This window comes from Ceratotherium simum, chromosome 17, assembly GCF_057802395.1.
Source record: "Ceratotherium simum simum isolate JZ-2026a chromosome 17, ASM5780239v1, whole genome shotgun sequence".
NCBI classification, from domain to species: Eukaryota; Metazoa; Chordata; class Mammalia; order Perissodactyla; family Rhinocerotidae; genus Ceratotherium; species Ceratotherium simum.
Genome location: NC_141916.1, coordinates 12,971,920 through 12,996,093, shown reverse-complemented (window position 1 = coordinate 12,996,093; position 24,174 = coordinate 12,971,920). Strand labels below are relative to the sequence as shown.

General features: G+C 47.4%; 2 protein-coding genes across 2 annotated transcripts in view; one reads left to right on the top strand and one right to left on the bottom strand.

The window, feature by feature from the left end:
• The first annotated feature begins 76 nt into the window (after positions 1-76).
• On the top strand, positions 77-14,294 carry GDF11 (growth differentiation factor 11). The gene is made up of 3 exons (XM_014786757.2): positions 77-637; positions 5,514-5,911; positions 6,443-14,294. Exons 1-3 carry the CDS (start codon positions 202-204, stop codon positions 6,821-6,823), a joined length of 1,215 nt encoding a protein of 404 aa, XP_014642243.2. The 5' UTR covers positions 77-201; the 3' UTR covers positions 6,824-14,294.
• SARNP (SAP domain containing ribonucleoprotein) overlaps positions 14,286-24,174 on the bottom strand; it is a 44,753-nt gene continuing 34,864 nt past the window's right edge. Inside the window, exons 10-11 of the mRNA XM_004429210.3 lie at positions 17,246-17,335; positions 14,286-14,580 (exon numbers count right to left, since the gene is read on the bottom strand). Coding sequence (XP_004429267.1) covers positions 14,539-14,580; positions 17,246-17,335 — 132 coding nt within the window. The 3' untranslated portion in view covers positions 14,286-14,538. The remainder of the gene's footprint in view (positions 14,581-17,245; positions 17,336-24,174) is intronic.

The following is a 24,174-nucleotide window of genomic DNA, read 5'->3' as shown; positions in this document are numbered from 1 at the left end:
CTCGAGCCCCCAGCCGCCCGCCCCGGCCGCCCGCCCGCCCCGCCCGCGCGCCCGCCGCCCCGGCCCCCGGCCCCCTCGGCCGGGCAGCCCCCAATCTCGCGCCGCCCGGACCCCCTCCTCCTCCCTCCCTCCTCCCTCCGCCCCCTCCCCGCGGGACTCCGGCGGCCCCGCCCCCCAGTCCCCCCTCCCCTCCCCTCCAGCATGGTGCTCGCGGCCCCGCTGCTGCTGGGCTTCCTGCCCCTCGCCCTGGAGCTGCGGCCCCGGGGGGAGGCGGCCGAGGGCCCCGCGGCGGCGGCGGCGGCGGCGGCGGCGGCGGGGGCCGGGGGGCAGCGCTCGAGCCGGCCGGCCCCGTCCGTGGCGCCCGAGCCCGACGGCTGCCCCGTGTGCGTGTGGCGGCAGCACAGCCGCGAGCTGCGCCTGGAGAGCATCAAGTCGCAGATCCTGAGCAAACTGCGGCTCAAGGAGGCGCCCAACATCAGCCGCGAGGTGGTGAAGCAGCTGCTGCCCAAGGCGCCGCCGCTGCAGCAGATCCTGGACCTGCACGACTTCCAGGGCGACGCGCTGCAGCCCGAGGACTTCCTGGAGGAGGACGAGTACCACGCCACCACCGAGACTGTCATTAGCATGGCCCAGGAGAGTAAGTGGGCGGCAGGGCGCGAGCGCTGGGGTGCGGGCTCGGGCTCCGGGAAAGTGAGAGCCTCCCGCTCGGAGGCGGTGCGCTCCCGGCTGCTCCGGCCCGGAAGCCTTTTCTGCGAAAACTTGACGGATTGAGGGGCGGGGGCTGCTCCACAGAAGTTTTTCGAGCGGTAGAGATGGGCTGCGGAGTTGTGTGCACGCCCCGTCCCCGGAGGTGGGGGTGCGGACGGAGAGGGTTGCGAGATACCGCCTCCTACCCCGGGTGTGCGAAAAAGACCGGTGTTGGGGCAGTCTGGGGAAGCTGGGGGCCGCCCGCAGCGGACGGGAAGGGGCAGCAACTCCATCCTGAAGGGCTGTGATGGAGAACAGAATCGGGAGGCTTCGGGACCCCCGCAGTCCCAGCTGGGCTGCAGCGCTCTCCACCTCCCAGTGGCCTGGCACCAACTCTCCACCCTTCCCCCTTGGGCTCCGCAACGCGCCCACCGGGCTTCGGAGAACTGGCTGCTCCTCTCCCTCTCCCAGGAATAAGATCCCAGAGCCCTGTGTCTCTCCCAGCAGCCCAGCTGGCACCCATTCCACCCGGAGCCCTTCTGACACCCGGTCTCCCAAGGGGCTGGAAACGCTGTGCCTTCTCAGTACTGACCGAGCTCAGAGAACTCAACTCCATTGCTCTGGGGCTAAGGGCACTCATTTGGCTGCTCAACCCTTAGCGTTCCATCCCTTATTCACCAGCCCCTACCCACTACCGGACTTCAGGAAAGAGCAGACCTAGGGAGAAAAAGAAAGAAATAGATGGAGAGGGAGGGGGAACCCAGGCATCCAAGCCCCTGGCCAAACGGAAGATGAACATGTTAATAGACTTGAGCTGCTTTGAAATTTTATGGCCTGGAAAATCCAGGCCAACACTCCCTCCTGCAACCCTCCAGCTCTCCCTAGGGTCAGATGACTCCCTTTTCCCCTCCCCCACTGAGGTTTCCCCCAACCTCCAACTCCAGGAACCAGGCCTTCTCTTACTCCCTGGTGGTTTGGCCAAGTCCCCCCTGCCCAACTGTTTGGTTTTATGGCTCTGAACAGAAGAGGGGAGAGACTGGTTTATTGGCAGATGGGTCATAAAAAGCTGGGAGCTGAGGGGAGTCCTAGTGGCCCACCCCCATGGGAGAGGCTCAGGAACCCAGGTGTGCTTCTGGAGGCTGAGTGCTTCATACTGCTGCCAGTTTTTCTGCAGACCCTAACTGCACAATACTTAGCGCTGTAAAGAAAAGAGAACTCAAAGGACTAGGAAACTAACCGGGGGTTGGGGGCATGAAGGCCTGGGATCTGGTCATGGGTTCCTCAGTTTCCCTACTGTTCTTAAGGCTTCTGCTTTCTAGAAGCTAGGGTCAGTCTGAGACTGAGGGCAGGGGTGGGGGTGGGGATTCTAGGCAACAGTTGTAGAGGAATTCTGAGGAAGAGTTTGCTGGAAGAAGATGAAGGGTACCAAGAGAAAATATACTCTGGTCTCTGTGGTGTAGTGTGTGTGAGGATTTCCAGAATGGGTGATGGAGCTGTGGACCTCCCCTTGCCCCTTTCTACCCCTAGCGTCCTTTAACCAAGGGGCCTGAGCCAAGTTAGCCCTGGTATGGGGATGCAGGGAGTGAACAGGCTCTGCGTGCACGGATTGAGAAGTGCAGGTTAGGCTGGGGGGTTGGAGGAGGAGGGACACCAGCAGGTGGGGTTCCACCCTAACTTGTGCCCTCATGCCTCCCCAGGACTTAGATAACTAGGGAACTGGGTCTCCGGCCAGGTGTTGTACGTCCCCTTTAAGAGCCAAGCTGAGCTCTTAAGGGAGGGAGGGGGAGCGAAGGGGAGGGGAGGGAGAGAGGGGAAAAGGAAAAAGAGACTTTTATAGTCTAATCCCCAGGGACCCGCTTTAATAAGAGACTTGTGCTCTGCTAATCGGGGGAGGTGTTTGTCAGCAGAGATGGCCTCCGCTCCCCTCCCCCTTCCTCCCCTCCCCCAGCCCTCAACCCTGGACCCCAGCCCCCACCTCTCCTAGGCTGCAGTGCCTGCCCTAGTTCCCTCCACCCTCTCAGGCTCTCCCACCCCAGCCTTCTTCCTGGGAACCCAGCCCCCTTGCCCTTCTGGGAGCCAAGCCCAGCCCCTCAGTTTCTCTCTCCTCCCTACACCAAGAGGCCCCTGCCCTCCCTGCCCAACCTCCTGCCCCTAGGCCTTCCAGCCAGGGTGAGGAGAGTGTGTAAGGGGGGTGGGGGGGTGAGCAGGGAGGGGGCTGGGCTTTTGCTGAAAATAGTGCAATGACCTCTCTCCAGACCAGCGCCGCCTACTAAACCTGACCTGCTGCCTGCCACCAGCCCGATCAATCCAACACAGATGTGGCTCCTTCCCCTCCCCTTGGGAACTGGGCCTATGTGTGTGTTGGGGACTCTCTCAAGCCCCTTGTTTCCCTCTGAGGCTCTACCTGCTTCTCCTTTGTTCCTCCCTCTGTATCCTTCTATCCTTTCTCTTTACCCCACTAGGCTTAGCTGTCTCCCTCCTTTTGCATCCCTTCTTCTCTTCCAGTGTTTTCCAACTCCCAAACTTATTTCTTCTCCTCCCACCATGATCTTCCCCTCTCTCTTCCTTCTCTCCTCCATTTCTCTGCCTCTCTTCTACCCTACCTTCATCCTAACAGTCTCCTCTCTATTCTTATATACCTTACCATCTGCAGTCTCTTCCTCTCTTCCCCTTTCTCTTCTCCATACCTCTTCGTCCTGCCGCCTTGTAGTAGCCACTGTCTCCATATCCAGTGGGGGAGATGTGTATGGTGATTTCCTGGGGTGGGGATGGGGGACTTTGCCTGAAGGAACCAAAAACTTAGAGATGGGGCCCTGGTGCCCAGTGCTCCATCTCTAAGCCTTGAGTCAGCTTAGGTAGAGGAGTATGTTTAGAGCTTAGAAAACAATAAACCAACATCTATTGAGAAGCTACTACTATTTTCACATTCTTTATTTAATGCTCAGCACTCCTATGAAGCAAGGATTATTACCTGTATCACTGAGAAGTTTGGTGGGTAAGGTCAGATATTGATTAGTGAGGAGTCAGGCAGTGACTAAACCCACTTCAATTGTAGTCAAAGACCAGTATTTAGATGCCAGAAAGAACTTTCAGGCACTTGCCTGTATAATTTAAAATCATGAGTTTAGGGAGTTCATTCAGCATGCATTTATTCAGCACTGCATGATACTATGGGAGGCACTAAAGCTACAATGGTGAGCAAAAGACAGTATCAACACACTGCCCACCCTTATGGAGATTAGTACCTAATGGTGAAGACCGGCAGGAAAATAAAATCCCTATGCTGAAATTAGACATAGCATGTTATTTGGGATTGTTGCTTGTCACTCTCCGTCTCACCAGCAGCTCCCCTGCCCCAGCGACTCTCCTAACCTCTGAATCTCCACTCACTCTCAAATCCTACCCCATTGCACTATCACTGCAGCTCCAGCAGGAGGATAGCTGGGAGGACCACCAGTGCCCTGGGACCTCAGAGAAGAACCAAGGAAAGGAAGCTGCAGAGGCACTTTGTGTCTCCTGTCCTACATATATGAAGATCATTAAGCACTTCCCTCCCCATCTCACTTGGAGGATCCTCCTTCTCCTGGGGTGGGGGTGGGGGAGTGCTGATGGGAGACCACACATGCCAAGTCCCCTCAAGTTATGCAGACCTGCGCACGATACATAAGGGCCTGGACTTCCTGATCATACGTACATGGCTCTGGAAGCTCCTTCCTGATTCTTCCTCTCTCAGTCTATTTATAGTGAGAATGGATATTTCTGTCCAATGGAAGCATGATTTAGGGCACTCCCAACTGATTTTAAGAGATTAGAAAAGGGAACTGAGAAGAGCTGAAATGGAAGCAGAGGCAGATATTGAGAATCACCCTTTAGACCCCAGAAGGGTCAATTTATGGTCCAGAACAAGGGGAAATGGGGCAAAATGTAAAGTTGGGATGTTAAACCTTTGTAAAGACTTACTGGCACTGCACTGAGAAACCAAAGGAAGCTCAGGGGAGAAAAGAAGACTGATTACAGTTGATCTGGTGTGTTGAACATTATTTATGATGCTTTGGGCAAGTAGGAGGAAACAATATGGAGGTGGTTTTTCCCTTCCTCAAAAGCTGAGGCGGTAATGGTGAAGAGGAGGAGGCAGCAGCTGAGGAAACTTGTTCTCAGGGTCAGGGGACTGGGGAGTCAGATGCACAGAAAGTGCTTGAGTAGTTCCATTCTTCTGGGTGTTACTTCTAGTGGGAATGATGCAAGCAGCCTAGATCTGAATTCTGGTTTACTTCATGGAATAAATTTAGCCCATGCTCCCTACCTGGACCCTCGGTTATCCACTCTCTGAGGCCATCTGTTTTGGGGTGCTGTGCCAGGCTCCACCTGGCCACCAGACAAAACAGAGCAGAAAGGAGGCAAGGTGACCTGAGGATAGCAGGTGTGACATGAGGTTTGGCTTCTATGAAGAGCATCAACGGTTCACAAAAAGTTGGAGCCCTACATGCTGGGGAAAGTTGGAGGAAGGGAAGGCTGCAGATGGAAGAAGAATTCCCTAATAACTATCTTTGCAGTTCATCTGGTAGAGAGGAACCTATGCATTAAGGCAAATACATTAGGGAATGGGTGCAGATCAGGAAGGCCTGATAGAGCCATCATCCTACAGGAAAGAGAGGAGGCACTGTTCTGGGTACCAGTGACATGGACGTCAATAAGACAGGCACAGGAGAAGGGTAAAGAACTGGAAAACTCAGGCTGAGGAGTCCAAGTTGCCAACGTTACCCAGGGCTGCTGACCCCCTCCACAAAAACCCTTTGCTGATGCTGTGCCCCCTTCTCTCTTATCAGCGGACCCTGCGGTGCAGACAGATGGCAGTCCTCTCTGCTGCCATTTCCACTTCAGCCCCAAGGTGATGTTCACAAAGGTACTGAAGGCCCAGCTTTGGGTGTATCTACGGCCTGTGCCGCGCCCAGCCACAGTCTACCTGCAAATCTTGCGACTGAAACCCCTAACTGGGGAAGGGACTGCAGGAGGAGGGGGTGGAGGCCGGCGTCACATCCGTATTCGCTCACTCAAGATTGAGCTACACTCGCGCTCGGGCCACTGGCAGAGCATCGACTTCAAGCAAGTGTTACACAGCTGGTTCCGCCAGCCACAGAGCAACTGGGGCATCGAGATCAACGCCTTTGATCCCAGTGGCACAGACCTGGCTGTCACCTCTCTGGGGCCAGGAGCTGAGGGGCTGGTGAGCAGGGAGCCTGAGATGGTGGCAGATATGTGTAACCTCGCCCTGAGGATGTGGGATATTGGAAAAAGTAGACCAGGAATGTGAAGGCATTGGGAACCAGCATTATTTCTCTGGGACCAGGAGCTGATTCTAGAGGAGGAGTTCAGGAGGGACGGGGAGTAGCACTTATCACTTTTTGAAGATCCAGGCCAGGCAACAGCTGGAAACTGAATTTGGGGTGAAGGTGTGAGTTAATGGGAGATCCGTGGGAACTCAAAAATGGGCTGTTGATGAGGCCTTGGGCCACGAGGCTGATGAAGGTCAGGTTGCCAGGAGAGGGAGAATGAGGGAAGGTGAGCTGAAGGAAAGATGGCTAGCTGGCAAGAAAAGTGGGTAGAAGATATGGGCTGGGGATGGGAGCAGTGGAAAAGCTGAGAGGTCAATGGTCTCTGTTCTGATGTCCCTGTTGAGGGATAGGTGAGAAAGGAACAGGGAGTAGGAGCTCTTCAGGGCTGTATCACATCTCTTTCTCCTCTCCCTCACCCCCAGCATCCTTTCATGGAGCTTCGAGTCCTAGAGAACACAAAACGGTCCCGGCGGAACCTGGGCCTGGACTGTGATGAGCACTCAAGTGAGTCCCGCTGCTGCCGATATCCCCTCACAGTGGACTTTGAGGCTTTCGGCTGGGACTGGATCATTGCGCCTAAACGCTACAAGGCCAACTACTGCTCTGGCCAGTGCGAGTACATGTTCATGCAAAAGTATCCGCACACCCACTTGGTGCAACAGGCTAATCCAAGAGGCTCTGCGGGACCCTGCTGTACCCCCACCAAGATGTCCCCAATCAACATGCTCTACTTCAATGACAAGCAGCAAATTATCTACGGCAAGATCCCTGGCATGGTGGTGGATCGCTGTGGCTGCTCCTAAGGTGGGGGACAGAGTATGCCTCCCCCACAGATCCTACCCTTAGACCCCCAGCCCTGACCCCCATTCCCCCAGGCCCTAGTGCTCCCTCCACCTCTTCCCATGAACATCACACCTTGTTCCCTGCCCAAGCAGTGTGCAATACAACAGAGGGAGGCAGGTGGGGATTGAGGGGTGACGGGTTTGGGGGAAAGGGAGAAGAGGAGGGGGCATGGTCAGGTGGGGAGTGTTTGAGGTTTGCAGATAAGAAGGTTTGGCAAGAAGACAGAAAGACATAGAGACAGAGGTAGAGCAGAGGGATAGAGACAGAGGAACAAAAAGAGCAGCGGTGAGAAGGCAAAGGGATAGAGAGGCAGAAGAGACAGAGACTAGGCAGAGATAAACAATGAGAAAGAGATCGAAATGGAGTAAGAGAAAGCCCCATACCAAGCCTCCTTTCTTCCACTGGCAAGGTGAGGGGCTTGGTATGGTTTGGGGAGATCCCCTGACTACCATTCTCAGTAGAAGAAATCAGAAGTCCATTCGGAGCTTCTTCCCTTTCTCCCTCCAGCAGTGGCTGGGGGAAGGGAAGTGAGGGCAGGGGCAAAAGCAAGGATTTGGGAATTTTATTTATTTATTTATTGTAACTTTTCATTTTTTGGTATTTGGCTTTACTGAAATAGAAGGGCCCCTGCCCACTGTGCCCCATTTGTCCTTTACCCCAAACCCTGTTCTCCCTCAATACCCACCTACTTAAGCACTTGTATAAAGCCTCCAGGGTTGGGAATTGGGAGTAGAAGGCAAGAGGGCTGACACATGGAAGTTTCCAATCCATAATCACCCTACTTAACCTTCCTGAGCCAAACGGGTTGAACTGAATTCCAGCGCTCACGGAAACAGTAAGAGGTTAGGGTTTAGGAGCTGGGGGGTTTGAGGGGAGAGCCTTCAACATCCAGGATCTATATGAGAGCCACTAAACTAAGTCTCAGGTCCACCCTCATAGTACTGAGTTATTTAGCAAGAGGGTGTGTCCTGCTTAAGCCCAAATTCCCCCCAGCCAAGAGAGAGACCAAAGAGCCTGTGGAATGCCCCTGCTCCCAGCCTCTATCTTCAGGTCAATAAAAGAAGAGTATAGAAATCCCAGAGTCCTCAGATCTGGGAAGGGTTAGGAGTCAAGAAAGGAGGCTGAAGGTTACAGGGCGTTTGAATCCAAATCACTGCTCTGGGCTAGGGAATAGAGCCAGTAGACCAAGGTGGAAGGGACTCTGGAAGGGGGACATTTTAGTCCCCCAACCCCAAAGCTCAGGGTGGAAGGGGGGAGAACAAGGGAGCAGAGTGTCTATAATTATTTTTATCTTTTATTTTTGGAATCTATCAGTACCTGGCAGCAGGGAGGGGACAAAACAGTAGGGAAAAGCATCTGACAAGGCCAGTTAAGAGCAGAGGATGGGAAGGATGGAGACTCACTGGTTTGGAAGGCAGGGACGGGTTGCCACTCCAAGTCACTAGCTGGGCCTATTCATTCCTCCTACAATCCTGACCCACCCTCCTCTGGACTCACTGTGCCTCAGTTTCTTCCCCTCGATGGAATGAGAAATAGCAGCACCCGCCACAGCCAAGAGATGAATTCTGAGCACTTACCACGGGCACTTTATGGACATAAAATACCTCTCGCTGTGGGACAGATAACCAGGGCACCAGAGTAGTGGCGAAGAGATGTGAGGCTTAAAGGAGTCGCAGGCTTCAGAGTACAAGTTTCCCTCTGCCTCCCGGCTGGACAGTGCCTGAAGCCAAGGAGTTGAGAATCTCCTGATCCATACCCTATCCAAACCTCACCACCAGACCTCTTGGTTCCAGGCAAGAGCCTAGGGGATGTCAGGAGAGGAGGGAGAAAGAAGCTTCAGCAAAATTGTCACTCTAAGTAGAGCCAGCAGTTATAGGTCTGATGCAAACAGTACTGAACTAAAGTAAAGCCCAAGCTGGAGAGCTGACCTGGAAGGCTTGTTCTTCCCAAGAGCATGACTCTCCCGCCTGGCCCAGCCAGTGGAAGGGGCAAAGGTATGTGACCACCCTTGGGAAGGTGACGGTGAGCTTTCGCATCTTATTCCCATTCCCACAGTGAACAAGTGAGATGAGGCTTATCGGTACAGAAATGGGCAGGGACTGTTAACTCGCCTCCTCCCATATAGCAGCAATGCTAACCCCCAGCCTCTCCTCTCTGGCCCTGTTCTTCATCATTCCTTCTGCCCCAATCTTGGAGAACAAGATACACCTGACCATCAACACCCTTCACATTTCCTCGGTGGAAGGAGAGGAACAGAGAAGTGAAGAACAGAAGATGTTCCTCCAAGGTCAAATGCCCATGTCTCTTGATCTTGGCACAGGGCAGGGGTTGGGTAATAGGCCTCAGGTGACTTCCCCAAATTCTAGAGAGCTGGGGCATTAGACTTGGGGGACACTTACAATATGCCCCTTTAATACCACCAAATAAAGATCTTTGGTGGAGGGGTCTTTCTCTTATGAACATAAATCTATGAGTTGAAGTCTCATTACCCTGGTCCTACCCACCCCCAAAGAGGCATGGGGTGAAGAGGCTTAGGGGCATAGCCCAGCGACCTAGTGGGAACTAGCATCCCCCTCTCCCACCTTACGATGTGTGTGGACCTGGCCAGTGCTCCCCGATCATAATTAGTGTAATTATTATTTACTTTGTGTATTTGTTACACCGTGTGTGTGACTGCCTTTGTTTGTTAAGGGTGTCTGAGGAGTAGGGGGCTGACGGGCACTGGAATGCCGGGAAAGGACTTCTTCACTGAGATCAAGGCCTCCTGGAGGGAACCATTGCAAAAAGGCCATCAGGCAGTTTTCAAGTTATGTGACAGAGGGCAAAGATGGCCATGGGGTGCTCTGAGTTTTGGGATAGTCACATGACACAATCCAGCACTTGAACCTGAAAAAAGAAAAATAAAAGCAGTCAAAGAGTTTAGAATTCAGTGATGAGCTCTTCTCCCTAATCAAGCACCACATTTACACCTCAGACACCAGGAACAGAAGAGGATCTGACAGAGGATGAAACCTTGTGCTCAAGGACTAAGATAGGACGTGTGGAGCGATGGAAAAACACGAGGGGCATTTGGGATGAAGGCTGGGACATGCAGCCCAAGGGAGGATGGGCAGAGGAGGGGAAAGGGAGGACACCTAGAACAAATTTTCTCTGGAGAGCTTGATCCAAAACAGTCCCAAAGATTACAAAAATTCTCTCCACAGAACAGAAGATCTAAAAGTTCTCTTGAGATGATCCAGCCACTGTCTATCCTATTCTGCAGTTCCCTGATCCTAGGTTTCCTCAACAAAGTTTCACCAAATCCACAAACCAAACCAACATAGCCATTCGACTTGCCAGTGTACCAAGAGTGGTTAAGCATGTCAAATATTCTTGGATTCCACCATAAAAATTTCTCCCATGTGCCTAAAGCACACTTCGCAGAGTGTAAGAGTTAGGGGGTAGCAAAGGTATCTTGCCTAACTCATATTTTACAGAAAGGAAGGAAAGCTCTTGTGACATTAACCTGATCCAAAATGGGGGACAAGGCCCCTGAGGGTTCAGTGTGCCACCATGCTGTCCCTGTCCCATCAGTTCTATCAGCAGAGTGACCCCACCTCAGACCAACTAGAAGACTGAGGTTGAGGGAAGACAAAAGTACTAAACGTTGTATCTTCCCAAGGAACTGCTTTATCCACACCTACCCCTAGTTTTGGCCTGGGCTAAAAATAGGTGTTCTCACTGTTCATTGTTTCCTATGTTGAGAGGACACCCAATGAGACTGCAAGATGACTTTTTTTTTTATGAGGAAGATTGGCCCTGAGCTAACATCTGTTGCCAATCTTCTTTTCTTTTTCTCTCCCCAAAGCCCCAGTACATAGTTGTATATCCTAGTTGTAGGTCCCTCTAGTTCTTCTATGTGGGACACCACCTCAGCATGGTTTGATGAGTGGTGAGTAGGTCCGCGCCCAGGATCTGAACCAGCAAACCCTGGACTGCAGAAGTGGAATGCACGAACTTAACCACTACGCCACTGGGCCGGCCCCATGCAAAATGACTTTTATCCCCAAACATCCTCCAACCCAATGCATGAGTAGCTATCCTATACTCTGTCTTTGCCCATTTTTTGGATGTCAGGGGCCCCAAGCTAACAACCAGCAGGCTGTGACATTTACAGCTTCTGGTCTAGTGAGGCAGAAGCACGTAAGTCAATGCCCCAGGCCACAACGTCAGCTTTCCTGCCAGTGAGCTGGGGTGAGGGAGCAACTGGGACTCCTCGCACCTCTTCCCACTCTCTGAACCCACAAATGCACTTCCATATGTCGTGTGCACATACATATGCATACTCAAACTAGTCCACTCAGCACCCCCTACCCTGTAGCTGGAACCTGCTCAGGGAAAGAAAGTATTTCCACTGTAAATCACCTAGTAAAATTAAGAGCTAATATTTATTGAATGATTACCTTGCTAACTATGGTAAGCAAATTGTGCTGAGTATCTAATATGATAGTCAAGTCTCACAGCAATAGGGTTGCTACTGGTACAGAGTCTGGAAAGAGTCATAGAATGATTAATTTGCCCTGGGTCTTAGAGCCAGTAGAGCTGGTGTGGTAGAACAAGGAATTACACCTAAGTAGTTGCTACACAATATTCCATTCTAATCTATTAATAGTGATCTGAGAGGTGGAAAGACTAAAGGCAGGAACAACTGAGAAAGGAAAAGAAATAAAGCTGGGAGCACCTGGGCTCAAAGAATCTGCAAAGGTGTGAAACTTGCCATTATTTTTCAGTCCCTTTGGAGGGAAAACCAAGAAGAGTGTGGACATGTAGCAAGAGAGGGGGAGGTTAGATTCTGGTGGATTTCCATAATCAGAGGGAAGTGACATTGCCTGTCAGAGGCCCTCAGAGAAAAGTACAGGGAAAAACAGTTATTCGCCCTTATCCTTCCTTCCCCTCATCTGTTTCTCATGTCAGACATGGCAACAGGACACAGCACCAAGAAGTCCTGCTCTTATTCACATCTTCCTCCCTATAGCCCTCACCCCACAGAGGCTTTTAGCCTTTACCTTCAGAAGTTCCCAGAAGTTAGGTGGGGGGAAGGGCCGTTTAGAGTGATGGTGGAAAAAAAAGAATGATCCTAGAGAACCATAAAAAGGTGCCGATTTACAGCTGAGGAAGCTAGTTCCCTCCATATCTTTTATAGACTCCCTCATTAAGAGCTCCCAGGTATGCAGAGAATGTCACAGCTTCAGGACAAGGAAAAGACATGAGTCAGCTAAACACATTTGGATCTTGATTAGCTACACTAGGGAGACTGGGGGATAGGAAGGAAGGGTACTTGGATCCCAGATAAAGAATTGCAAGCCTGGATGCCTGTTCTCCCTTTAAAGGGACTTACTATTTTAAGACTGAATTAGTTAAAAAGACACAGGCATCCTGAACTATTCATGCTCAAAAAGTTATGTGTGGAATGACCACAATGAGACAGGAAGAAGAGGATCTGGTGATCAGGCTTGGAGGTGAGAGACTTCTGACCAACATAAAAAGAGCTGCTGCAATGGGATGAAAAAAGTTAGTAAAAAACTCACACAAATTGAGAAACATTGTATCAAAGTTTTGGGGAAAGTGAGTTGAGTGGGGCAAAGAATGATGAGGCTTCAGGAAGAGAATCCTGGAGGCAAGGCTGAATACTTTTCTGAAAGGTTACAGAGGATAAGGAGATAGAGTGAAGAAAACTTCTGAAGGACCCAGTGCTGCAACTCCATTATCAGCATCTGCTCTACTCCTTTACCTATTTCTTATTTTCACCATCCTTGGGTAGAAAACTCTTACTGAATCTACAACCTCTCTCAAGCTACAAAACAGAACTAATTCTCTCTCGTTCTGTTTTCAGATAGAGTAGAGAGGGGAATAGCTAGCCTCAAGATCAGGGCCTGGAAAAAAGAAAAGGAAGGCAAACAGAAGAGGCCAGAGGGAAGGAAAAGTTTAACCAGAGTTCCCTTGTGTTCACTTCTCACAGTCTTAGAATGGTGTAAAATCACAACAAATGGGCAATCGTTGGATCTGCTCTCCAAGGCACAGTTTTCCTCAAGTACCCAAACTTAAGTTGCTGCCCTCCTCGGCAACCAAAGACACTTTGTGGAAAGAGATTCTTGTTAGGAAGGGGATCAAACCATTACCCCTCCATTAATCACAAAACCAGGCAGAAGGTTTCAGTAGAGATGGGAACAAGAAATTACACCAGAGCAACACAGAATCTGATCATGGTACCAAAGACTTAGGGTGCCAGACTCTTAAGTTTTACTACCAAAAAAACAAACAAAAACCAACCTTATATAGATGTCCAGAAACAAAGATTAAGAGGAGAAACCCTATACTAATACATCCAAAAAGATTAAGTAGCAGGTCTCACATCTATGTGAAACTTCAAATGCAAACAAGCAGCCTGCTTAGGGAAAGCCAAGCTTTTCTAAGTAGGAGGTTTAGCAAGAAAAATGGATTTTAGTAATATTTAAGAAACATTGCCACTAAAACTGCAATAGCATACTTCTGCAACAGAAGACAAATTAGCACAGGGCTTGATTAGAAAGTAGAAGCCTCCAGTCCACTGTTTATGTTCCCAATGATCTAGGTAACAATGCTTAACATCTCTGACATCCTGTCATGCTTTGAATCTCCACACTTTCTTCTAGCTCTGAGGGGTACCCAACTCATCTCCTTTCCTGAACTGCATAACCAACAGGGCCCCACACATGGGCTTCAGCTGAAACGAAACAATATCACACCAGATCACTTTTTTTTTTTTTTTTTTTGGTGAGGAAGATCAGCCCTGAGCTAACATCCATGCCAATCCTCCTCTTTTTTGCTGAGGAAGACTGGCCCTGGGCTAACATCCACGCCCATCTTCCTCCACTTTATGTGGGACGCCGCCACAGCATGGCCTGACAAGCGGCGCGTCGGTGCGCGCCCGGAGTATGAACCCGGGCCACCAGCAGCAGAACACGCGCACTTAACCGCTACGCCACGGGGCTGGCCCCCGGGGTCACTCTTAAAAATAGGGCCCTTCTGGACTCCAGAATAGGGACTCTGGACTCCATTCCATAGCATACTACCAGTCATTAGCCCTTGTATTTATATCCTTTGCACCTCCTAAAACCCAGTGTTCTTCCTATTTTATCCCAGTGGGTCACGTCAACCTTCTGAAGCAAAGACTCAGGGTGACATTTGGCCCCGACATGGAGGGTAGAGGTAAAAGGACGCCTGTGAGTATGAGAGAAGGGAATACATAGGCTTAAAGGGATAAACTCAATCTTTTTCCTTGTTCTCTCTTCTAAAGGATAAAGGCATTATGACTAATTCCTTGTAATATCTGCCCCTGAAGCTCCCCTTATCTGGTCTAATCTGGCTCTAAGAACTCAAACAAGCACCTAATAAAACAAACTGTTCTCTTTTCTATTTTTTTTATTAACAAGCAAAATAATAATTAAAAAACAACAACACAACAACAACAACAACTTTAAAGTTGAACAGCAATATGTCAAATTGCTGCTGGAGTTCATGGATGTACCTGGGGTACATGCTCCCTCATTTCGAGGCAGGACCTAGGCACATGACTGTGCATTTAGGTATATATGTGACCAAGAAGAGTCAGAGACATGGAAACCACTGGAGAACGGAAAGCATCAAGAGCTTTTCATTAGGCAATCCCAAAGCGCTCTGCTCTTTTCCTCTTCTTTGCCTGTCAAGAAGAAGCAAGAAGAAAAAAATTAGATTGCAAGACAACAGTGGCCTGGGTTGCGGGCTGATTTAATCGAAACTCACATGGACTGTCACAAGGTCCAAGAAGGAGGGAAGGCCCAGGCTTTAGCTTGGCAGCCAGAGATTTCATTCCTGAATCTCTCTAGTTATCCAGTTAGAGCTGAGGAGGTTTGGTGGAAAAAGAGGGTGAGGAGGGGAGAAGACTGTGCAGAGTGGGGGTGATGGGAAGAGAAACAGGAGAATAGTGGTAGAAAATGGAAAGATTCCTGAAGGAGACAGGGCCACTCAGCCTTACAGCAAGTTAGCCTGGAAACAATAGACTCTGAACAGGCTGAGGAAAGTCTTCCAGTCAGTGGAGAGATGGGAGATTTCAGAGGACAAAGGGTTGACCAATGCTATTTCATAGAGAAGGTGAGGGGGATGCCCTCTGGGCAGTTAGGCCCAAGCCGCAGCTATTAATAGGCCTCCAAATCCAGAGAGGCACATAAATCTTCAATGCCAACAAAATAAATGGAGCGAGGGTACTCTCCAACATGAATCTCTAAAGGGAGGCAGCACTGGAGAGAGGGCACAAAATGGGGAGAGGGGAGAGGAAGACCATTTTGTTCTGGGAATGACTCACGAAACAGCACTGAGTCCTTTATCCTCACTCCAACCACTGCCCTGGGCAAAGAAGGGACTTTTTGATTCCATTCACACAGGAGGTTTAATTTAGATTAAAAAGAAAAGCTGAGTGCATACAAACCCTAGCCCACTCTACCTGGATTACTAACACAATTCTTTGGAATCAAATAAAAGTCATCTGGTTCATGTAAACTCCACCAGGCCCAGAAGTTACTACTCCCTTACATACACTGACTCTCCTTTAAAAAGCCACTATTTCCTGCCACCCAACAAAATCCTCATCTGCCTTATCTTGGAGAGGCCAAACATACGAACTTAGTGAGCACGGCTGGTTTAACAACAGTTTCCTTGACAAAGAGGGAGTAATTTTAACTAGAATTAAAACAAGCCTAGGGCCGGCCCCGTGGCTTGGTGGTTAAGTGCGTGCGCTCTGATGCTGGTGGCCCGGGTTCGGATCCCGGGCGCGCACCGAGGCACCACTTCTCCGTCCATCCTGAGGCCGAGTCCCACATACAGCAACTAGAAGGATGTGCAGCTATGACATACAACTGTCTACTGGGGCTTTGGGGGGAAAAAATAAATAAATAAAATCTTTAAAACAAGCCTAAGTTTATTTCTAGCTCATCCTGACAAGTCAGTCAGCAATATTTACTTACAACAGGTAATGCTTTATTCTGATTTAGTAGCACAAAAAATACAAACTCTTCTAGTTTCCCCCTAGTAGAGAGTGTAAACTGATCAGATTCTCAAATTTTCAGGGTTTATTTACAAGAATGACTCTGATATTTATTCAAAAAGAGACTTTATAAGATTTTGAGAATGTGTGAGGTAATAGTTTTTCAGACATCATCTCCAGAGGTAGATGGAAAGAAGTAAATTTGGATTAAATTGAAGAAAGAACAATCCAAATTTCTCGCAACCCAAGAAGTTTCTATAATTCTAAACATATTCATTATTTCAACTATTCTTTATGTACACCTCAGGTGACATTTGGTCTCTATTATAAATACTCTCAAATCAGCAAACCAATATTGTCTGTCAGTGGTTTAAGCAGTCTGCCAAGAATCAGTCTCAGTGAATGCGAGTTACTCCAGGCAAAGCTGGGATATAGATGAACATAAGCCTTACAAGAAAAAGACCAAAAAAAAAGCCGTTATTTGTAAATAAAGTGGTAAGAACAAGAAATCTCATTTGAGTCCATTGTCCTATTCCAGAGGAGAGTTAGGCACAACTATAGTTGTGTTGGGTTGGACATGGCCTTCATTAAATGATCTAAGAAATATGCCCAGCAGATAATCAGAGACATTGCTACTTACTGAATACTTATGACAGGCATTGTGTCAAGCATTTTACACAGAATCATCCTTTTTTACATACAATCATTTCATGCTTAAAATACCACTTCGAGGTAGGTATTATTATCTCCACTTCCCAGATGATGAAACTGAGGCTCAGAAAGTACCATAACTTGTAAGTAATATGGTAATACTACGTGGCAGAGCCACTTTTCAAATCCAAGCTTATCTGATTCCAAATTTTGTGCTCTTCCTTACTAGGATAACCTGTTCTAACACTGAATTAAGTATACTGATGGAATTCAGTGTGGCCACTTTATCCAGAAAAGAGATATCAAGCAAAGGACAAAAGATCTTGTCATTTGGGCACTTAAGAAGTAAGCCAGGGAGGGGGCCGGCCTGGTGGCATAGTGGTTAAGTGCGTGTGCTCCACTGCTGGCGGGCCGGGTTCAAATCCCGGGCAGGCACTGACGCACCGCTTGTCAAGCCATGCTGTGGCGGCATCCCACATAAAGTGGAGGAAGATGGGCACGGATGTTAGCCCAGGGCCAGTCTTCCTCAGCAAAAAGAAGATAGGCAGATGTTAGCCCAGGGCCGATCTTCCTCAAAAAAAAAAAAAAAATTTTTAAGTAGTAAGCCAGGGAAATAACAGTGTTTCTCTACTTAGTTCATTCACCCTTATTTCACTTCAAGGGCTCTATGAAGCATTCTGGGTATATATTTTACCTCTGTATCTTCTGTGGTTCCTGTTCCAGCTGAACTTGTAACAATCCCAAATCGCTCCTTCCTCTTTTTCAGTTTCTCATCATCTTCAGACTGTTCATGGACAAAAAAAATGGTTGAAACAAGCTAGCCTCCATTCACAAGGTAAATGGGAATGAAATTATAACTTATTGGTCATGATATGCCAACCAACCTTGTGCCAAGAACTAAGGATCACACAAACAGAAAAAACAGATAGGAAACTGAATAAGCTAGCCCATAGCATGTTGTCCCTAGAATGACTAAAAACTTAATTTTAAGTCAGGCCTCAATACTCATAAGACAAGTAGAGTCAAAAAAATAGTAAGAAATACCCATAAAACAAATTTTTGTGCTGAAGAAATTTTTGTAGTTCAGAGATAAGGAAAACTGAGGCTTTGCTGAATAATACCTGCAGGGAGCAGGTTGGTAGAAGGCACCCAAACTACTAGTTGAACACTACTTATAAGTTCCATTTACTTGCCAAGGAAAGGAAGGGGAAGGGGGCCAGAAAGCTGTTTCTGAAGAACTTACACAGAAAGCCAAGTGTTATGAACACCCAAGCAAAGTCATAGAAGGCTCCGAATGGTTTGAAATGATTCTGAAATAAGAATAAGGTGAGTCGAGGGGCTGGCTCAGTGGCATAGTGGTTAAGTTCGCACACTCCACTTCAGTGGCCTGGGGTTCGCAGGTTCGAATCCCGGCGCAGACCAATGCACCGCTCATCAAGCCATGCTGTGGCGGCATCCCACAGACAAAATGGAGGATGACGGGCACGGATGTTAGCTCAGGGCCAATCTTCCCCACCAAAAAAAAAAAAAAAAAAAAAAAAAAAGAATAAGGTGAGTCAAGCCAGCCCTGATGGCCTAGTGGTTAAAATTCGGCACACTCCACTTCGGCAACCCCGACTCAGTTCCTAGGCGTGGAACCACACCACTCATCTGTCAGTAGCCATGCTGTGGTGGTGGCTCACATAGAAGAACTAGAAGGACCTACAACTAGACTATACAACTATGTACTGGGGCTTTAGGGAGAGAAAAAAAAAAAGAGAGAGAGAGGAAGATTGGCAACAGATGTTGGCTCAGGGCGAACTTTCCCAGCAAAAAAAAAGAATAAAGTGAGTCCAGTAAACAGCTGCAGTCAACTCTCTAAGAGAGAGATGCTCTGGATCTTTTCCAAGCATCCAAGAGACTAGCTAGCCCATAGCATGTTGTCCCTAGAATGACTAAAAATTTAATTTTAAGTCAGGCCTCAATACTCATAAGACAAGTAGAGTCAAAAAAACAGTAAGAAATATCCATAAAACAAATTTTTGTGCTGAAGAAATTTTTGTAGCTCAGAGACAAGGAAAACTGAGGCTTTGCTGAATAACACCTGCAGAGAGAAGGTTGGAGAGAACTGGAAACTGGAGAGAACGTTTCAGCTTACTGTGAGTTGGAGCTGGCCATTCTCCTATAGCTGTTTTAAAGACTGAGCTACTGTTAGCACCCAACACTGTTCAATGTAAAAGTCTCATATATATTCCCATCAGGACCTAAACTCTGCCACTTTATTTATCCCACTTTAACAGTTATTTTCTCCTTTTCCATCTTCCCCGTATACCCTCTCACCAGTAATCAAAAGCCCAGCGCTAGGATTAGTAAACATTTACAATCAGGTGGGCTCCATGGGTGTTTTTTTCCCCCAGAAGGATTTTTCTACAACTTGGCACATCTAGACAAAGATCCTATCCTCTCATATATCTCAAGAGACCCTCAACTCCATACACACAAAACCACCCTCACCATGGGCCATGACAGTTTTTTCTCACTTTATTTACAAAAGGTAATCAACATAAGGTCAGGTCAAAAGAGTTTAAACAAACCTTTTTATTTTTTAATTTTTTTTGTGTGTGTGTGAGGAAGACCAGCCCTGAGCTAACACTGGTGCAATCTTCCTTCTTTTTGCTGAGGAAGACTGGCCCTGAGCTAACATCCGTGCCCATCTTCCTCCACTTTATGTGGGACGCCACCACAGCATGGCCTGACAAGCAGTGCGTCTGTGTGCGCCCAGGATCCGAACCCGGGCCGCCAGCAGCGGAGCGCAAGCACTTAACCACTACACCACAGGGCCGGCCCCTCAAACAAACTTTTGAACAAACCTTTGTGTGGTGCTCCTGAGCTGGATTTTTTAAATTTTTAATTGTAATTCTTATTTATTTATTTTTTTTGTGAGGAAGATCAGCCCTGAGCTAACATCCATGTCAATCCTCCTCTTTTTTCGCTGAGGACGACTGGCCCTGGGCTAACATCTGTGCTCATCTTCCTCCACTTATACGGGATGCCGCCACAGCACGGCCTGACAAGCAGTGCATCGATGCAAGCCCGGGATCCGAACCCGGGCCGCCAGCAGCAGAGCACGCGCACTTAACCGCTATGCCACGGGGCCAGCCCCTGGATTTTTTTTATACCCCACAGAGTTCATATTCCTGCAATCTGTGTCTCTGGGTGTCTCAAAAACCACAGAGTCAAAAGGAAAGGCAATCAAGAGACCTACAGAAACAGAGGAATTTTTTAATACTTCTGCTCTCAACCTCAACCAAGGAGTTGCCTTTGCTCCTATGACCACAGGAGCCACCTCTTCGGCCGAAAGCAGGGCAGCTATCCAGCTTTCTGTGTTCGATTTGTTTAACTAGCCCAGCTCTCTGAACACAGTAGGCAGAACCTTCTTGGTCTTACTTTGGCTCTTTCAGACTGAGAAACATGTTCATTTTCTCCCTTTTGCCGCATCTGACTTCTAGGGAGTAAGAAAGGCTGGTAGTTGTGAAGGACTGAAGAACTCCTACACATGAGTTATCACTTATTCATAGCATATTACTAGAACAGAATATCGCCTACATAGTTTTTCTGCCTTTTTCATACCCATCAGCAAATCCATAGTGGGCACATAATTAATGTAAACTAAACTACTGTAAAACATTGAGCCAGGTTCCAAGAAAAAAAGTATTCTTGTCTTTAATAATCATAAAATAATGATGATAATATTACAGCCACTAACATTTGAGTGCTTACTATGTGCCAAATACTGTATGAAGTTCTTTTTTTTTAAAGATTTTTTTTATTCATTTATTTTTTTCCCCCCAAAGCCCCAGTAGATAGTTGTATGTCACAGCTGCACATCCTTCTAGTTGCTGTATGTGGGACTCGGCCCCAGGATGGACGGAGAAGTGGTGCCTCGGTGCGCGCCCGGGATCCGAACCCGGGCCACCAGCATCGGAGCGCGCGCACTTAACCACCAAGCCACGGGGCCGGCCCCTGTATGAAGTTCTTTACATGCAATATCTCATTTACTTCTTATAACAATCTTAAACATAGTAGGTACTATAACAAAATTCATTTCATAGATAAGAAAACTGAGGCTTAGAGAGATTCAGTAACTTGCCCAAAGTCGCACACAAATAGTAAGTGGCAGAGCCAGGAATGGAACCCAGGACATTTTACTCAAGAACCCACTTTCCTAACTTTACCATCTCCTCAGGTACCTCACATAAGCATTTCTTTGGAAGAATAGCAGCAGAATGGAAAAAGTACTTTGCCAAGGGAAGAACTTACACCTTTAGCTAAAAGTAGTTGTGAACTACTTCAACCACTTCCACATCACTCAATAACTTGGGTCAATGCTAGGATCCCATCCCCTTTCTACCATACCATATAGCTGCAACTTTGTAACTAAGTAGAGATCTAGGGAAAGAACTCCAGTTAGTAATCTTATACTAAAGATTTTCTTGACTGAATTTGTTTCTAATTTTGGCTAACTGGCTATTCCATCTGTTGAACTGTAATAAAAGAATTAGGAGGGTTTCCAAGGAACACAGGCCTCACTATATTTTTCCTTACCAAAGTCATTAGGAAAAGTTTTCTTGATTTTGTCTACTACCACTACGATAAAAATGAATAAGGGATATAAATGGAGATTTCAAAATAAGAACCTCTATAGAATATTCTAGATGAAATCTCTATTTTGCTAAGTCTCAAAAAGGCCAAGCAAGAAAAAGTTTTAGGGGGAATAAAAGGAGCATCCCATTTCCTTCCTGAGTAGAGAGAGGACAATACCATATCTTGCTGAACTACCACTACGTACTTTTTTTCATTCCATTCAGTGCCTGGGGTACTTCAAGTTCAAATCACAGAGAGGGAGATGCTACTCCTAAAACCCAGCCGTTCTCTCAGCACAAACCCTAGGGCTGCTCCCTTCAGAAATGTCATCACAAAGCCTACATCCATTTGGAATGTGTGACAGCCTTTCCTCTGGTTCTCTATTTTGCTACATCTTGAAATGAGGAGTCTGAATTCTAATTTAAATTTCCTGCGTTTCCTTTCGAGCTCAAAGGTGAGGAAAGAATGAGGGAGGAAAAAAAGGGAGGGGGATGTACTTCTCTAGCTACTAAGGCTAGTATCAGAGATTTCCCCATGAGCTTCCTTTTTAAATTAGATCTCTGGTGCCTCTCCTGGAGATCCAGGCAGAGCATCTGCTCCAAATCTACCAGGGGCTCTAGGGGAAAAAAAACCATACAGATCCCCCACCTCACACTCCCTACACAGCCTGCCCACCCCTCACCCACAGAGACTCGCAGAGGGTTTTATTCACTTTGTGCATGCCTGCCCTTCCCTCCCCACCCAGCACTCCTCAGCTCCCCTCCTAAAGCCTCTCTCCTTGCCCTGCAGGGAAAGTGCACAACAGGCCCAGTAAATCAACACAGTTCTAATGATCTCTCTCACTTGACCCTTCTAGCGTGACAGTGTCGCATGGAAACAAACGTACAATAAACTTCACTCCATCTTTAGCTCCTTGCTGACAGGTTTTGATTCATGGGATGGTGAGACCCATCTGAGGAAAATTACCTCGATCAAAACGCATCTCTCTCTGCATTCATCAGGCCAATGCTCCCCCAGGCCATGCTCAAGTGCACAAATGGGGCTGTGCATCTGCAGGCAGCACTGACCCCTCTAGCTCAGTGTCATATGCATTTGCAAACCTTTCCCTTCTTCATCCCTCCCCGACTTCCCTCCCGCAAACTCTCAACCACTAACAAATCTTTCTTTTTCCCATGCATGCTCCTGTATAGGAAGAACAGTGCAGGAATCTGAAACGCTCTTATTTCCTATCAAGTGAAAACTCCCAAAAACATACAACTTACATCCAAAATCAGAGGAGAAACCTGTCCTCACTAACTAAACACAGGCACTGGATGTTCGGATTGATCCATATACTTCACTCACCCCATCCTCTCACTCGAGATTTAAACAGCAAGCCAACTGACTGACGCCAATAATTTCAGCATACGTATTCTTCGTATCTCTCAATAACTGCCTTGTTTTTCTTTTTTAAAAGCGCATTGATAAAAATGAGAAAGAGAATTGTGCAGAAGAGGAGAGAGCCCACACAAAAAACACAAGACAGAAAGCATGAAGTAAATTTAATAAAGCCAAATATCCCCATGAATCACTATCACTGCATTTTCCATTATGGAATAAGATAGTTCCAAACTGAGCCCTTCAGAAGACATCTTCAACTTTTTAAAATTCACTTTTCTCCTTGTTTCCCTTTCATATTTGGAAAATCCTCAGGCAATGTAAAGAAAATGATACCTGCTGAGGGAGAAGACTGGGACATTCAAGGCTCCCCCAAGGTAAAAATTACATGTGTGAAAGTGTTTAGTACATAGGAACTATCGTATAGAGGTATTCAATAAATATTAGCTATTATTTTTATTGCAACATTTCTTCAGGTCCTTAAAACAAAGTCTGAGACTACCAACAAAATTCTGAGCTAACAATGCCATTCGTTCTTCTACATTAGAAGTGAAGTCATCAGAAGTTGGTAAGAATCAGACCCACTACCAAGGCAATAAGAAAATTCCCTTTAGCTGCAAGGCAAATGAGTATTTGGACAGATGACTAAATTTAGGGCTAAAGTGTGGCAGAATAGTAACAAGACAAAACCACAGTCTTCTCCACTAGGTACTATTACCCATCTTCTCTTTCTGGGACCCTAAAAAAATCTATGCTGCCAGGCTTTACTGATTTCATCATCCCTAATAATTAATGACTCAAAAAAAGATCCTTATACAAGGTAATATCTGAGGGAACTGAGCAAGGATCCAGCCTCTAACTCTGTAGACCAATCCCAACTACTCTAAAGGCCCTCGAGGAATTGCTTTCACTGAATTATGTGACATCAATTTCTATCAACATTTTCAATAACATTGAAACCATATGATTAATCCATTCATCCACTAGTCATTCAAATATCCACTGAGTATCTACTTTGGGTCAGGCACTGTTCTGGCACTGGGAATAGAGAGATGAATAAGACAAAGATCCTTAACCTCACGGGGATTATGAATTCACAATACTATAAAGATGTATGCCACTGTTCATTACATTACTGTATTATGAGAACCCAAGGGGAAATTTTCTTTCTGGTCCCCAGACCCAAAATAGTTATGCTTTTGCTGAGCAACTCGTTAGTTTTTATCTTCTGAACCCTGTGAATCACTGTAAATAGCACAACTGTGTTTTCCTCTTTCTACTGGCTGCTATGAAGTTGGGATCCAAATGTGTGGCCTATCTCTGACAAATGGTTTTGAAAATATTTCTATTAGAAAGGAGAGGCCAGAAGTACTGAGGTGAGAGAGAAACATAAGATCCAGAGATGGAGATCCAAGACCCAGATCCTGAGGTAGAAGCTTAGAAGACAAGATAAAGTGCAGTTAGTTACAGGGTTGCTTCCGGTCCCTTAAGAACTTATTTCTCTCTAAATATAATGCAATTAATTAAAAAATACCTCAATTCCCCAAGAAAGAAAAAGAGAGGGGCAGGAGGTACCAGGTTATAACCAGAAATTTTAAATTAAGGGCTCTTGTCAATGGTTTC

Bases quoted from the DNA above. Each gene is read 5' to 3' on its own strand.
- GDF11 (XM_014786757.2), top strand. From the start codon at position 202: ATGGTGCTCGCGGCCCCGCTGCTGCTGGGCTTCCTGCCCCTCGCCCTG. The intron at 638-5,513 runs GTAAGTGGGCGG...CTCTCTTATCAG, and splicing joins CATTAGCATGGCCCAGGAGA to CGGACCCTGCGGTGCAGACA. The intron at 5,912-6,442 runs GTGAGCAGGGAG...CCTCACCCCCAG, and splicing joins GGCCAGGAGCTGAGGGGCTG to CATCCTTTCATGGAGCTTCG.